This window comes from Equus przewalskii, chromosome 19 (genome assembly GCF_037783145.1).
Source record: "Equus przewalskii isolate Varuska chromosome 19, EquPr2, whole genome shotgun sequence".
Classification (NCBI taxonomy): Eukaryota; Metazoa; Chordata; class Mammalia; order Perissodactyla; family Equidae; genus Equus; species Equus przewalskii.
In genome coordinates, this window is record NC_091849.1 from 38,771,385 (window position 1) to 38,787,662 (window position 16,278).

A 16,278-nucleotide genomic window follows, 5' to 3' on the forward strand; every position below is an offset into this window, starting at 1 on the left:
TCTCTCTCTCTCCCCCACCGTAGATCCCATCCTTTGACTTTCTGTCTGAAAAGCTTCAGTTTTACCAGAGACAGTTCAACGAAATCATCAGAGGAACAACTCTTGATCTGGTGTTTTTTAAGGACGCAATGACTCATCTTATTAAGGTTCTAACTATTGACTATTTACTGATAGAACTCGATCGTGTAAAAGCTTAGTAAATTTATGAGACAATAAATATATAGTATCGAGTAGTGTATAGAAGAGTGTCCATACGTTGGGTCAGTTCACTGTCTCAGAGAACAAAGGATCAGAAACCCCTTACCCGAATCCACCTACATGACAGCAAATGTTTTTCAAAGGCAAATTGATGGCTTTTGTGTTCAGAGCTTTTGACACGCTGAGTCAAAGAGTTTTACCTTCCTAGAAAGTAAGATAGAGAACCCTGTGAAGAAATACTCCCTCCTCAAATTATATTTTGATATAATAGGAATCCTGTTCCCCCTGGGGGAAAAGTCGATGCTCTAAAAAAATGTCAATTTCATTATTGGCTTACAGAACATGGGCACACTGATGGGGAAAGGTTAGGGTGGGTATACAGCACTGGTGAAAAAATAGAAACCAACTGGAGGCAGCACCCAAAAGGAGCATAGTTTGATCCAAGTCTGAAAGGCTGCAGAAAGGAGTTATTTCTTTATATAATTTGTAGATCAAAAAGGAGTTTCTCTAGGAAGTCAAAACACCGAGTAGGGAGGTTTAATAAAGGGGAGGCAGTTAGTTCTGTATTTATCATAAAGTTGTCTTCTGCAAAGTTCATGAATTTCCACGTGTACTAGGGCTGTTTCATATCCTACAGTTCAGCACGTAATTATTGAGCACCCACTGTGACTAGGTCTTGGGGGTCTGGGACCCTGTTCTAGGTGCAAAACCACATAAATGATTAATATATTAAAACTATAATGATAGAATTAATGCATATCAAGGCGTTGTTACTGATCTGCCACTTGTAAAACTCGCATTTAAAAAAATTCTTTTTAGTGGTGGTAATGAATTTAGTGATCCATCTAGACTGTCTTCCCAATCAGTGACATTAATGATAAAAGACAACTTTTTAGCAATGTCTTCAATTGGCCTACATAAGATTAGAACCACAGCTCGAGCCTTAGTCTCCTTCACTGAGGAAATCAACCACAGAAAAAGCAACACAAAACTGAAGCCTGTTTCTCCAAGTCTTTTTCTCCAAAGCCTTCCTGCCCCCGTTGTAAGCAGAATTTTGGTACTTTTAAAAAACTTTCATTGGCAGAGATATGATAGACGTAGTATTTGTTGACGAGCTGGGTGTCTACATAATTCAACGTGTTGGGCTGGTGAATAATATGCAAACAATTCTAATCTTCTTTCTGCGTATTGGGAAGAGCAGCTCTACCATCCACTGAGTCAAAAAATAATAAAATTACACACACACGCAGAATAGTTTTGAAATAGGAAATAGGAAAGCCAATTTGTGCTCTTTTTCATGATGCAAATGTAGATGGGCACGGGAAGGATTTGAATCAAATAAATCAATCTGAAACTTTAATTTTTAAAATTCTGAGATACCGTTAAAGAGTTTAATGTAGTCTAGAAGCGTATGGTCAACATTGGACCCATTTAGTGCAAGAAAATGTAAACAGCTGAATCCTATTTTCAAATAAATGCTGTTTTATTTCAAAACAGATTTCACGAATAATTCGAACATCGTGTGGAAATGCGTTGCTGGTGGGTGTCGGTGGTTCAGGAAAACAAAGCCTTTCGAGACTGGCCTCTTTTATTGCTGGCTATCAAATATTCCAGATAACATTAACCAGGTAAGATAAAATAAAACATGGCGGTATGTTTTCTATAGTTAATTTCTGTGGAGTGAAATGTTCACTTAAAAAAAATACAACAATTTGGTATATTTCTTTTTTAAGTAAACTTTTCATTGAAGTGTAACATATATAAGGAAATGTACACAGATCAGAGCAATCACAAAGTAAGTACACCTATGTAGGAAGAAAACCCCAGGAGGAAGCCTCATGTCCTACCCTAGTCACTACCCTCTCAAGGGTAACCATATTTGGACTTCTAACCCCATTGATTAGTTTTGCCTGTTTTTGAACTTTTTTTTTTCCTCCCCAAAGCCCCAATGCATGGTTGTATATCCTAGTTGTAAGTCCTTCTAGTTCTTCTGTGTGAGCTGCCACCACAGCATGGCAGCTGACAGACGGGTGGTGTGGTTCCACGACTGGGAAATGAACCTGGGCCACCACAGTGGTGAGAGTGCTGAACTTTAACCACTAGGCCATCAGGGCTGGCTTGTACTTTTGAACTTTATATCAATCGATTCATACAAGCTTGCCTTTTTTGTGTCGTTTCTGTTGCTTGCACTATTTATGTGAGATCCATCCATGATGCCACATGTACCAATATCTTGTTCATCCTTATCACTGTATAATCTTCGGCTTTATCACATATTGCTACAATTTGTTTTATCCATTGTACTACAAACATTTGTGGGGTGTTTTTTTTGGCAAATAGAGCTGGTCTGAATATTCTTGTACATATCTGGGTATACTCTTAGAGAAAGAACTGCTGGAAATGGAGTAGACATATATTCAGCTCTAGTAGATTTGCAGGGTAGTTTTCCAAAGTGATTCTACCAGTTTACACTTCCACCAGTAGTTTATGAGAGTTTTGATTCTTCCACATGCCTGCCTGCCCTTGGCATTGTGAATCTTTTTCATTTTAGAAATTCTGGTGGATATAGAGTGGTATTTCATTGTGGTTTTAGTTTGCAATTCCCAGATGGCTAACGACGTTCAACACGTTTTCATCTCTTCTTGGCTATTTGGACAGCCTGTTTTGTGAAATATCTGTTTAAATCCTTTGCCCATTTTTTTTTTTTCAGTTGGGGTACGATTCTTTCTCTTATTGGTTTTTAGGAGTTCTGTATGTATTTTGGATATAATTTTTTTGTCAGAGTGTGTGTTGCAAATACCTTCTCCCAGTCATTGGCTTCCTTTTCACTCTCAGTGGATCTTAATTTTAATGAAGCTTAAGCTTTCAATTTTTCCCTTTATTTTAGTGCTCTTTGTATTCTGTTAAAAAAACTCTTTGTTTACCCCAAGTTTATGAATATATTCTCCTGTAATTTCTTGCACATTTACAAATAAAATTTACTGTTTGTACATTTAGAACCATAACTTCTCTAGAATTTTTATTCTTATGCAGTCTGAGATAGGAGTTAAGATTATTTTTTAAATATAATAGATATCCAATTAGTTCAGCTCCATTATTGAAAAGGTCATCCTTTTCCTACCACATCACAGTGTCATTTTTTTCCCATAAATCGACTCGTCATATCTCTGACTATAGTCTGTTCCACTGGTTTACTTATCTATCTTTGCACCATTACCCACTATTTTAATTACTGTAGCTTTTTAGTATGTCTTGAACAGCTTTGTTGTTCTTCTTCAAGATTATCTTGGATATTTGGCCCTTTGCATTTCCATATACATTTTAGATGACTTTTTAAATTAACACATGCACACCACTCTGTTGCCAAATAAATACAAATTTAACAAGATACAATTTACAAGAACGTTTTAAAAACAAAAAACATCAAATATCTAGAGATTAATTAAATTAAATTTAATTAGTTGTCAACATTTAAAAATTAGGAGATTCCACATAAAAAACGAACAAACAGGGCAGGCCCCATGGTGTAGTGGTTAAGTTCAGTGCACTCTGCTTTGGTGGCCCAGGTTCATGGGTTTGGATCCGGGGCATGGACCTACACCCCTCATCAGCCATGCTGTGGCAGTGACCCACATATAAAGTGGAGGAAGATTGGCACAGATGTTAGCTCAGAACTAATCTTCCTCAAGCAAAAAAAGAGGAAGATGGGCAACAGCTGTTGGCTCAGGGCTAATCTTCCTCAGCAAAAATGAAAACCAAAAAAACAAAACATGTTTCTGACTTCTCTTGAAATAATTGGAAGATCTGGCGACATTGGGCCTACGTTCCCAGGTGCCTGGAGCTGAGCAGCAGCTGCCTCCTGAGATGGGACACCCAGTCCTCCAATTACCAGAGACCCACCAGCCCTACTTCACTCTGGCATTGCTGCCTGATTCCTGAAGCTCTCTGAGTTGTGATCCAAGCGTAGGTGTTGTTGCAGTCATTGTAGACAGGAATGACAGAGGCTTAAATTCTGACAGATGTAACTATATTTTCTCGTTTTCTGTATTCTTAATGTTCTGGCATCTGGAGCCTTGCTGAGTGGGGAGAGACTGCCCCTCCCAGGGCTAGTCAGTTCTTCGAGATAGCTAATGACTAGCCCAGGAGTGTGCCTTTCATCTGTAAACCAGCCAGTCCAGAGCTCAAACTCCAAACCACTGCCTCTATCTGGCTTTACACTCCAGGAAGCAATATTCATCTTCCCTAATCACCCCAGAGACGAGTACCAGTCAACTAGGGGCAGCATCCATGCCCCAGAGCCTGCTGAAATTATTCAGACTAGCCAATCCTGTCTCTTCAGCCTACCGGCCTTTGCTTTCCTCAAGGAAACCACAATAAAGGCTGTTGCCCATGCTTTCCCCTCACTCCTTCTGCCTCGTGACCGACCCTATGCTTCCCCATGTAGCCCTGTGTGGCATGACATGCTGCCTCCTGGTTCTAGGGATCTGTGATTATAAGCTTCCTCCTTTGTGACAGTCCTTTCCGTGTCTGCGTTTCTTACTATACCTGATTAAAACAAATCCCGGGGATATTTTAAAATAGCAGGGTCAGTGGGAATAGAGAGGAGGCATCAGTGGGGGCTGTTTAAAGTTGGTAGGATTGACAGCAACTGGTTGGATGTGGGGTGACAGAGGAAAGAAGAAAGGGTCTTGGATGACACCCTGGTTTCTCTAGTGGTATTTGTCACAGTGCATTACACAGTGTGGGTTCACTTTTCTGTCTCCTTCCCTATGCTGTGAGCTCCCTGAGGACAGACCATTGTAAGCTTTGACTTGTCTACCATTGCTATAACCAACACTATAAAAATATGTTAGAAGAAGGGGTCTTGGATGACACCCTAGTTTCTCTAGCGGTATTTGTCACAGTGCATTAAGCAGTGTGGGTTCACTTTTCTATCTCCTTCCCTGTGCTGTGAGCTCCCTGAGGATGGACCATTGTAACCTTTGCATTGTCTACCATTGCTATAACCAACGCTATAAAAATATGTTTGAGCAAATGAATAAATGACCAGGTTTAAAAGGGTAAAATGAGAATTTGGCTCAGGATGTGTTGAGTATGAGATGTCTGAGGACCATGCAGTTTCCATAGGTAGTTAGACACGTGGAGGAGGAGTTCAGGAGGGGGTTCTGGAGATTTAAGTATAGAAGTCTCCATGGAGAGAACACTTTTAGATTAATGAGGAGCAGGCATAGGGTGCATAGTGAGAAGAAAAGACGGCTGAGGAAACAACTGTGGGGCCTCCCAACACAGAGAGCCCCCTTTGCTTGCAGTGAGGAATGAGGAGAGACGAGCAGAGAGGAGGAAATCCAGAGTGGTTTGCAGAAACCAAGGAAGGAGCGAATTAGCCTGAAAATGTTGATTAAGTTAAGGCACGAAAAGTGGCAACTAATGGTCAATGTGACCAAACTTTCAGTGGAGTGGATGGGTGCAGACGCCACATTGAATTAAGGTAGTCAAGAAGCAAAGATAAATTTAGAAATTCCTCAAGAAGCTTAGCTGTGAAAGAAAGAAGCAAGAGAGGTCAGGACCTAGGGCGAGGTGTGTTATGACTGTGTCTACATATCGCAAAAGCAATATATAATGGTCAGTTTAATTAAAAAAACAATCAGGGGCTGGCCCAGTGGGGTAGTGGTTGGGTTCGCACTCTCTGCTTTGGTGGCCCAGAGTTCACCAGTTTAGATCCTGGGCACGGATCAAGCTGTGCTGTGTAAGCATCCCACATACAAAATGGAGGAAGGTTGGCACAGATGTTAGCTCAGGGCCAGTCTTCCTCACCAACAAAAAAAGAAAAAAAAAATAGCCAAAATAGCTATGTGATTTCACTGCCTGGTCGATTTAGAGACTGGCCTGTTAGTGAGAGGATTACTCTGACAGCACCTGGCTACACCACCTCTGCAGGAAGGATGTGGGCTGTGTTACTGTCACAGCACAGATGCAGACGTAGGTGCAGCTACATCTCAACAAACCATCTTAACCAATTTCTCTTTTTTAATGAATTCCCCCCCTTCAGAATTATTTTGTGAGGGACCTATGTTTTCTTTTTGATGGGGTTCCTTTTGCCGAGGTCTCTAAGACTTCTACTGTAGTGCCACTCTGAAGGGGGTAGCTGATGCCCCCAGTTTAAAAATAAGCTATTTATTCATTTAAGTGTGCTTAAGCTACATCATCTCTAACACCCACAACAACCTTTAACGAATAGGTTTGTTTTTTTTAAATAAATCTTTCTTTACAAATCTTTACAAATCTTCATTTTTCAGATGAGTCAACAGAACCTGAGAAATGTGAAGGAACTTTTCTAAAGCTGCAGAATGGGGATTTGAACCCCGGTCCTTCTGGTTCCAAGGCCCATAGTCTTTCCATTAGACCCTATGGCATATTACTGTTATTACTTGCACTGTAAAATCTCCTTCAAGAGTGGGTTCTTTATAGTCCTCATCATGGACTTATAGTCATGAGGATTCATATACAGCACTGCAGAAAACGTCTGCTTTGTTTTTACACATCTCTGGTGGCGCATGCATTTAGTAGGGAGCAGAGGAAACAGATAAAGACCAAGGGCTTCTCTTTTCATCATCTGCAACCACATAATTATAACATCTCTCTTATTGATATCACATTGCATAATGCATGTTTTTCTGCAGGCTTTCTCTGAATCCAGCTACTTAGATGTGCAAATTACCACTGTATAAAATTTATCACTAATTTTATTTATAATTTATTTTGGCTTTCTTGCAAATCCAAATTCATCCAAATTTCAGATTGGTTTTACACATGTATTCACTTGGGCAAAATCTGTTGCTGAGGACTCTCAGCTCTCAGCGAGTAAAAGCTCATTCTCTGTTCCCAGTTATTCAACGCGAAGCGCTTCTGGTAAATTCTCCATCTCTCACTTCTCAAGTTAAGTACAACATATTTACTTTGAATCATAATGTAGCCATTTGGTTCTAATCTCCGTGTTATCTAGCAGGCACTATTACTTAATATCTATTGGAGCAGGTGCAGATTATGCTCTAATTATCATGGGTTATATGGTGTTTTGAGATAAATTATGATTATATATTTTTTTTAATTTTAAATTTCCTACTGCTTCTCTTTTTAGGTCTTATAACGTGAATAATCTAACAGAGGACTTGAAAGGTTTGTACAAAGTTGCTGGTGCTGATGGAAAAGGTATCACTTTCATCTTTACAGACAATGAAATAAAAGATGAGGCATTTCTGGAATATCTTAACAACCTGCTATCTTCAGGGGAGGTAAGTCCCGAAAGTAGAGAAAAAGCTCATATTTTTAAAATGTAAATTTGAATAGAAAGAGCAGCCACCCTTGAGAAGCGAGGCCATTTAGCACACGTTTTTCATTTTAGACATGCTTAACATGTGAGATTTAGTAGATTTTTTGAAGTTCTTGTGAAATTAATGCTGCCCGCCTCAGATATTTTGTATGCTTTGTTTGATTTTAAATATGGTTCCTTATTTGTCTCTTCAATTTTCAATTTGATCTTATAATTTATTTTCGGAGAAGCAAAATTTTCTATCTATCATTGTCTTCTCTCTCTCTCTCTCTCTCTCTCTCTCTAATAATCAAGAGGATAGAATAGTTGAAAGAGTTCCACCAGCAGTAAATGGATGTTTTTGTCACCACTCCTGATACCACTTGTCTCAGCACTTCCATGACCACCCACATGGTTGGTACTTCATTAGAAGCACTCCTGGGACTTAACATATTGTTGTACTCATGGCTAAGATTTATTGCAGCAACGTAGTAAGGATTCACAGCCAGATCAGTAAAGAAAAAGACCCCTCAAGTAGAGTCTGGAGAAATCCACGTGCAGGCTTCCTATGTGCTTACCAAAGAAGCCGTACAGAATGTGCTTTTCCTTTAGTAGTGAACTGCAGTAACACATGCATTGTGTTTCTGTTCAGGAAAGCCTGTTTGAGACTCAGAGGCCAACAGTTTTTTGGAGGGCTGGTCATGCAGTTACTCCCTACCTAGCCACAACTGCCAAAATTCCAGACTCCCAGAAGGAACGCAGATGTTCACCATATATCCCAGTGTTTGTATAAGTAGTCTAGACGCAGTGGAACAACCGTATCAGTTAGTAATGAAGGAGACAGTCCAAAAGCCAAGTTCCCAGATGCCAGCAGAGGGCCGGCCAGCCCTGCAAGCACATCCTTCTCTCCATCAGACCTGCGTGTTAACTCTTCTTTTCATAATGACGTATCAGTAATGCTCACTGGAGCATGAACTGGTTAACTACCTTGGAGCCAGAGTTGAGACTATGAGTCGGAACAGAGGGCGTCACTGGACGTTTAAAGGGATGATTGGAATGGTGGAAGAGATGGCTTTTTGGTGATAGCTATTTGAGCAAAGGGAAACGTAGTTTCCTCCTGATTAAGCTGCTCAATAAAAAGTTGCACTTTTAGCAATCTGTGGCAAACCAGGGATTTGGCTATGGAGATGCAGAAAGAAAATATGAAGAAAGATGACATACAGGGGGAAAAAAGACCAGACTTTGGCAGTGAATTGGCTGTGGGCAACTCTTAAAATACAGAACATTTTCTTGTCTATTGTTCAAAGATCTCCAATTTGTTTGCACGAGATGAGATGGATGAAATCACCCAAGGTCTGATATCGGTGATGAAAAGGGAGCTGCCTCGCCATCCTCCAACCTTTGATAACCTGTATGAGTACTTCATCTCCAGGTCACGGAAGAACCTGCATGTTGTTCTCTGCTTCTCTCCAGTGAGGTTTTATTTTATTTATATCTATGTAGGAGGAGTTACTTGTTTAAATGCACTTGATAGTTTACCTTCTCTGATGAGATGATTTGAGCAGAAACTAACATTTGTTACATTGAATTCAAATGAACACTTTACTACCACCATTCTGCACTGACCAAAATCTCATACCAAAGTGTGATAATTTAAAATACTCATCTTACTGGAAACTACTGCGTAGCCTACAACTTTCATTAATTACCTAGAGACATAGACTGTTTGAATTATAATATATTGGATATTGAATATATTGGTGATATAATCTTATTCAGCTCTACCTCCAGTATAGACATACCATCTAGAATGTCCCTGATGGAGATTTGAATATCTCTAGCTTACCATGCTGCCCGATATACTAGCCATTAGTCATGTCTGGCCATTTAAATTTTGATTGATTAAAATTAAGTAAAAATAAAAATCCAATTCCTTAGTCCCACTACTTCGTTTCAAGTGCTCAATAGCTCTGTGTGGCTAGCGGCTGCCATATTGGAAAACACATACATAGAACGTTTCCATCATCACAGAAAGTCCTAATGGGCAGCCCAGCTCTGAGGATCTCACTAACTTACTAGGCAACCTGCTTAAATTTTAGTCTAATAGTGAGAAATATATTCTTTACAGCGGTTGAATTTTATCTCTCTGTCTTTTCCCTGTGATTTTGTTTCAGTGCTATTAAATGAACCCAATCGGTCTCCCATAGACAGCTCTTTAGATATTTGGAGAAAGTTATGCATTCTCCCTAAGTTGTTTCCTTTTTACACCAAACACCTCTCGTTCCTTCTGCTGTTCTCACCTGTTTCAGTGTCCAGGTCTTTCCTGGTCATCTGTCATTAGAAGAGTTCTCGTTGGTCAGTTTCCTCTTAAAAAGGAGCTATTTATTATTTATTCTAGGAGCTCCTGGAACAAAACAGGTGTAGTCTTAGGACAGGGAAGAGCGTGGACATATTATCTCCTTTCATCTGGACACTTAATTTATGTATTAATGCAGTCTAGGAAAATTTTTTAAAACATTTTTTGATGTCACACTGTTGGCTCAGAATACATAAACCCCTCTCTAGCTGAATCATAATCCCTGTGTTCCTAATACTTCTTCACTTTGCTCTCAATAGGTTGGTGAGAAGTTCCGTGCCCGTTCTTTGAAATTTCCTGGCTTGATATCAGGTTGCACTATGGACTGGTTCAGTCGCTGGCCCAAGGAGGCTCTGATCGCCGTGGCCTCCTATTTCCTTTCAGGCTATAATATTGTCTGCTCTAGTGACACAAAAAGACAAGTTGTAGAAACAATGGGGCTCTTCCATGATATGGTTTCAGAGAGCTGTGAAAGTTACTTCCAAAGGTAAGTGACATAACACACGCATGATAGCTACAGACCCACAGAGTTCACCCCAAAGAGGAAATTTTTTTTAATTTCTTTTTTATAGAAACATCCAGTAAAAGACTCTTAATATTGATTTAGCACAAAGGCCCAGCTATACTAATATTTTTTCTTGCTTTGATTTTCTAGGGAGTATGTATTGAAAGATGATAAGTAAACAAGATTTAAAAATTAACTACTGTCCGTACTTAAGTGCCTCTTTTCCCTCCAGGCCTCCAAGTAACGGATGCTTAATGAATCACTTTATTTTGTTTGCTTAATTTTTCTTTTGAAAATGACTTAACTAGTTGATTTTAAACTATTTAAAATTAATTTCTTATTCAGACGCATTATCTTGATTAAAGAAGTACGCTGTTTTAAAGTTTCATTATTGCCTTATGTTAAGGGATTTAGGTTTTGCATTTGCATTACTTAGTCTTATCAGTGCCTTAATGCCAAATAATTATGAAACAAAATTTTAATTGACTGTAGAAGAGACCATTCCTTAAAAGCAGCAGTAGTGTTCGTTATATGAAAGCTGGTGTTGACAGCTCAGAAATACAGCATTTTCCCCCAAAGCCTGAGATTCACTATGTACAACTGACAGACGTGAGTAAACATGGCCCATCATGGGTCTCTGGAACAGTGGGCTTCTCCCCTAGCGTTAATGGATGGGCTGCAGAGGGTGCGGAACCCCCCAGAAAGACTACCTATTTTTCTGCAGAGAGAGTCTGGGTAACATTTTCATCCATTTTTCCAGGGAGTACCTATCTTGCAAAAGTTTGTTTATCCTAGAATCTTTTCTTTACTTGAAACCATACCTGGATCACTCTCCTAAATAATTCTAGACAATCTCCTGGATTCTCTTGGTGAATCTGTGTGTATTAATTCTTACTGTTAGGAAGATTTTCTTTCTACTTAACTTGAACTCCTGCTACCATCATCTGTGGAGAGAAATTTTTACCTTTGTACAGCTGCAAAAGCCCATGTCTTTATTTTTATTTTTATTTTATTTGAGGAAGATTAGCCCTGAGCTAACGTCTGCTGCCAATCCTCCTCTTTTTGCTGAAGAAGACTGACTCTGAGCTAACATCTGTGCCCATCTTCCTCTACTTTATATGTGGGGCGCCTACCATAGCATGGCTTGACAAGTGGTGCCACATCCGAACCCGGGATCCAAACTGGCAAAAGCTGGGCCGCCGAGGCAGAATGTGCGAACTTAACTGCTGTGCCACCAGGCCGACCCCGAAAAACGCATGTCTTTATTTTTGAAAATATTGGTGTATTTTCATATCTTCTTAGGCTGTAGAAGTTTATTCTGAATGTAATATTTATATAATGCTTTAATGATAGTCACATATATGCCCAAGTCCTTAAAATTTGTCTTTAAATGTTATAAATCTTCAGAACTCCAAAAGTGAAGAATTTAATATAAAAGGTAAAATGATTTGATAGACTATGAGGAGCTCTTCTTTGACCTGAGTTTCTCCTGTATACAATAATTCCTTTTATTATTTCTATTGTTAAATATAATTACTATACAAAGCCCACAGAGAGTGGAATGTTGAATCAAGTGTGGCTGCCTTGATTTCAAGGATGACCCGACGGGTCAGTGGAGAGACTGGTTTTCACTTTGTAAGCCCACCCTGCTGGTTTCTAGCAGTGAAGAGGTGTGTAGCACATATCAGTTGAATTAAAACAGATCATAGCACAAATTCATTTCAACCATTTATCCCTAACATTTGTACAGAATCCTGAAGTTTGAAAGCGTGTTTCCATATGCTATTTTATTTTTTGATCTTCACAAAATTCTGGAAGGTGTAGGGCCACGATTCTTTTCTCAGTTCTCCAAATGAGGAAATAAGCCCAGAGCAGGGCTAAGAGTCGAGTCAGAGACCTCTAGAAGATCAAAATATCAGAGATGTAGTGTTCTTCCCACCTTGACTCTAGGGAAACCATTCACAATTCCTGCCCTCCTGCTGGCGACTCACTCTCTGGAATGGCACTGATGTCACTGTGGGAAGAGCGTCTGTATTGACATTCTATGAGAGTACACCAGACCGATAGAGATGAAGACCATTTTTATGTTCTACTTTCAGATACCGCCGAAGAGCACATGTGACTCCCAAATCTTATCTCTCTTTTATAAACGGTTATAAAAACATTTATACTGAAAAGGTGAAATATATTAATGAACAAGCTGAACGTATGAATATTGGTAAGCAGAATGGAATCTTGTCTTTTTAGGGCTTGTTTGATAGAGATCCCTATATTTTGTTTGGCGGATGTTGTTGTGTTTGAAAACGAAATACTGACTTTATTGTTAGTAATAGATTATTTTCAGGGATACCCTTATGGGTCTTTTGACCTGCCAAGAAACTCTGGGCAGAAGAAAATCTGAGTAGCGGTGGCCTGTTTTCTGTCTAAAACCCTTTCTCCCAGCTCGTTCAACTCTGGGTCCACCCTGTCGGGCAGTGGGTCACCATAGCCACTGCAGATGGGAGGCCAGCTCTTGGCAACGGACCACAATTTCAGTTTTTGGTTTCTTTACAATTTGCCTTAATTTGTATAAACTTTACTACGTTAATGCTTCCCAAATTTCTAACAAAAGAAAAGGCAAAACAGAAACAAAAACAAAAAGAAAGAGTTTTCCTGAGCAATGATTTTCTGAATGTCCGGTGTAGGTAACAAACGTAGGGAAAGTGTACAATGGAATGGATTATATGTCCGGAAAGCATTTGGTCCAAACAATCCAAGACACTTTAGTGCTTTCTTTTCACTTCTTCTACACGAAACTTGGTCACATAGCATAACTGCGTGCCCAGGTCTGTGAAGTTACTATGAAGATAGAAGCACCGTGAAAGAAGTCTTCTGTTGGCTCACCTTCTTGCAGCTTTTCTGTAGGACGCTCTAGACTCAGTGGCGGGCTGAAGCTACCTGTACTGGCTCATGAGGGTAGATTGTTAAATTTTTATCATCTGGTTGTTAAACACAGCGTCTATTAAAAATTGTCATATAGACTTACGATTAAATAAATTGTAATAAAAAGGAGGCAATAAAAAAAAGAGGCAATAAATGCTCAAAACTTACCACTTCTTGGTTATTTTTACTCTAGTTTACTATTATTCGTGTTCTTGAGGTTATTTATTTCTATTCTGCATGATAGAAGTGTTATATGAGGCTGCGCTACTGAGAATCTCTTGGTAGCTTGAAATCAGCCATCCTGGGAGTGTTTACGCCGTGGGAATTGGAAAACATACAAATGAGCGCTCCCCCTTCCCCTTATGAGGCCCAGATGCTAAACATGCACCAGCTCACACTGTCTGGAACCCGGTCGCAATGTGAAAGTTCAGTTTCCCAGGGGTTTTGTTTGACAGTCCTGAAAGTCACAGAGCCAGTTGCACCAGTTTTAGCAGTTATTTTCATTTTTATAGCAAACAGAACCCCAAAATGTTAACATATTTTCTGTCTCATTTTCTGTCTCATTTGCCGTCTCAGCTATAATATGATTCAAAGGCAAACAGCGATAGTTAGAAGCTGTTTGCAAAGCCAAGGAGAGTGTAAATTTGTCAAATAAGTTTCCTGACTAAACTAATCTTACTCCATAAGGCATTGTGACTTTCCCTCAAATGTAGCGAGGTGATGTTCTTCTATCATGGCTGCTTTCTTCATCCCCTGCTGAAACTCTCAGGAATATGGTCAATGTGTTGCTACCAAGATAGGTGTATTTTTAAAGTGTTTGTCCATAAATAATCGTCTTGTATTTGTTATAATACTTATACGGAGCCTTATAAGTGGTAAATGTTGAATAAGCATTTGATGAAGGTGTATCCGTATGCTCAGCAAAAGCGTATATGTGTGTGTTTGTAAAGGTCTTGATAAGCTTATGGAGGCAAGTGAATCAGTTGCGAAACTCTCTCAGGATCTTGCGGTGAAGGAGAAGGAATTGGCAGTGGCTTCTGTAAAAGCAGATGAAGTGAGTTGGCATTTCTTTTGTCATGAGGGGTGAGGAAAAAAATTATTTTTATAAGTGTTATTAAAAAGTAAACAGAGTATAAACCTACAAACTATTTCTGGTAAGATAATGTTCACAAAGACTATTCAATATTTCCCTTTAAGTTATCGCAAGACATACTTAAACTATTAGATCCTCCACCTGGGCTAAGACTTTTCTTTCTTCTCTGCCTCTGTCTCTCTTGTTCTCTCTCATCTGTTGATGAAATTTCTGCTGGACAATACTTTATATTGGTCTTCTCGTTAAGGTCCCTGCAAGCTCTAGTTTTCCAGGATAGCCCAAGTCCCATGTGAAGTTTGTGTCAAGGAGGGAAGAGGATAAGAGGAAGAGCTGGTGGAGTTAAAAGGATACTCCTGCCAAGGTGATAGGGATGTGTGTTGCTCCTTTGTATACCACCCACCAGTCTCAGATTACTTTCAGCTTCTGCTCACTGAGAATCTGTTAAGAATAGATACTTAAAGCTTGACCCTTAGCCAGTTACTGGACTGAGTGAGATAGCACAGGGGAGGCACCATGTGGTAAGCATTCAACAAACATGAGCCATTTTTATTGTTTTTCCATGAGACTTAATATAGTGTCTGACCTTATTCTATTACACTTACTTGAATTGTTTTAATTTTCTACAAATTCCATAGAATGGAAATACCATTTTTCTGAAAGCTTGAAATATTTATTTATAAATTCTAAGCCTGAGGAAAGCTTAGGAAATAGAACACTGCAAGGAACGCCTCAAAGGAATTACTTTAATACAACTTAAAATACAGATGACTTCGATGGGGAATAAATTTGCTCCTATTCATGTTTTATATTATATTAAAGACATATTCTCTCATTACTCAAATCTATAATTTTGCTCAGAATGTCTCTGTTTGCTCTCGTGTGTTTCCTCAATTTAACAGGTATTAGCAGAAGTCACAGTAAGTGCTCAGGCTTCAGCCAAAGTAAAAAACGAAGTGCAGGAGGTAAAAGACAAAGCCCAAAAAATTGTGGATGAAATTGATAGTGAAAAAGTAAAAGCAGAGACCAAACTGGAGGCGGCTAAGCCCGCGCTGGAAGAAGCAGAAGCAGCCCTGAATGTGAGCAGTGCGTTGTTATCCCTCCCAACACAAGTCCTAGCAGGCACCACGATTCATGATGCGAAATAAGTGTGGCATGTTTGTAATCAGAAAACTGTATTGAATTCTTGGTATGATTTGTGGTCTCTGAGTCTGGAAACAAATGTTTCCCTTGATTAAGTTTTCTAAGTTCTAGTTTTTTAAAGTCTTCACTTCCCATAACTTATTATTTTCATTTCGTAAATCAGCCTTCCATGAGAACTGAGAAATAATGCTCGTGATTAATGGCCTAACCTGTAGCATAAGGGATTCCGATTATATAGAGAACTTTCTCGGTTCCTCCAGCATCCTATCCAGATTGTGCCATGTGCCCTTTTAGAAGCCCCTTCTGGTTCCTGTTGCTCTTAGGATAAAGTCCCAAGCGAGGCATCCACAGCTGTGAGACAAGAGAGACACAGACAGCTACAAAGGCAGGCAGATCTGCGTTTGCCTCTCGTGACCACTGCTTCCTAGATATATGATCTGGAGTAAATTTGCTTAACTTCCTTAGGTCTCTGTGGGGATTATACTTCTTCATTGATCCTTGAATGATCAATGTAAGCATTAAAAGTAATGAATGCAGTTTGCTGGGCACATAGAAAGTACTCAGTAAATATTAGTGCTGCAGCTGATAACCTGGCTCCCGTCTACCCATTGAACTTTCTCGTTTGTCATTCTGTCCCTACATGCAATATGATCCAGCCATAGAGAAACATCTATAGGCTTCTGGAAGAATCGTGATCTGTTTAAATGTGTCTCTTCTTCTGCCAGGAATGCTAACCTTCATTGCCTAACAAGAGT

The 16,278-nt window shown here is 39.5% G+C and overlaps 1 protein-coding gene across 1 annotated transcript in view; it reads left to right on the top strand.

Moving 5' to 3' along the window:
• Positions 1–16,278, top strand: part of DNAH8 (dynein axonemal heavy chain 8) — a 283,921-nt gene that overhangs the window by 169,109 nt on the left and 98,534 nt on the right. Inside the window, exons 61-68 of the mRNA XM_070586021.1 lie at positions 24–146; positions 1,696–1,826; positions 7,337–7,490; positions 8,815–8,979; positions 10,124–10,350; positions 12,468–12,586; positions 14,241–14,344; positions 15,283–15,459. Coding sequence (XP_070442122.1) covers positions 24–146; positions 1,696–1,826; positions 7,337–7,490; positions 8,815–8,979; positions 10,124–10,350; positions 12,468–12,586; positions 14,241–14,344; positions 15,283–15,459 — 1,200 coding nt within the window. The remainder of the gene's footprint in view (positions 1–23; positions 147–1,695; positions 1,827–7,336; positions 7,491–8,814; positions 8,980–10,123; positions 10,351–12,467; positions 12,587–14,240; positions 14,345–15,282; positions 15,460–16,278) is intronic.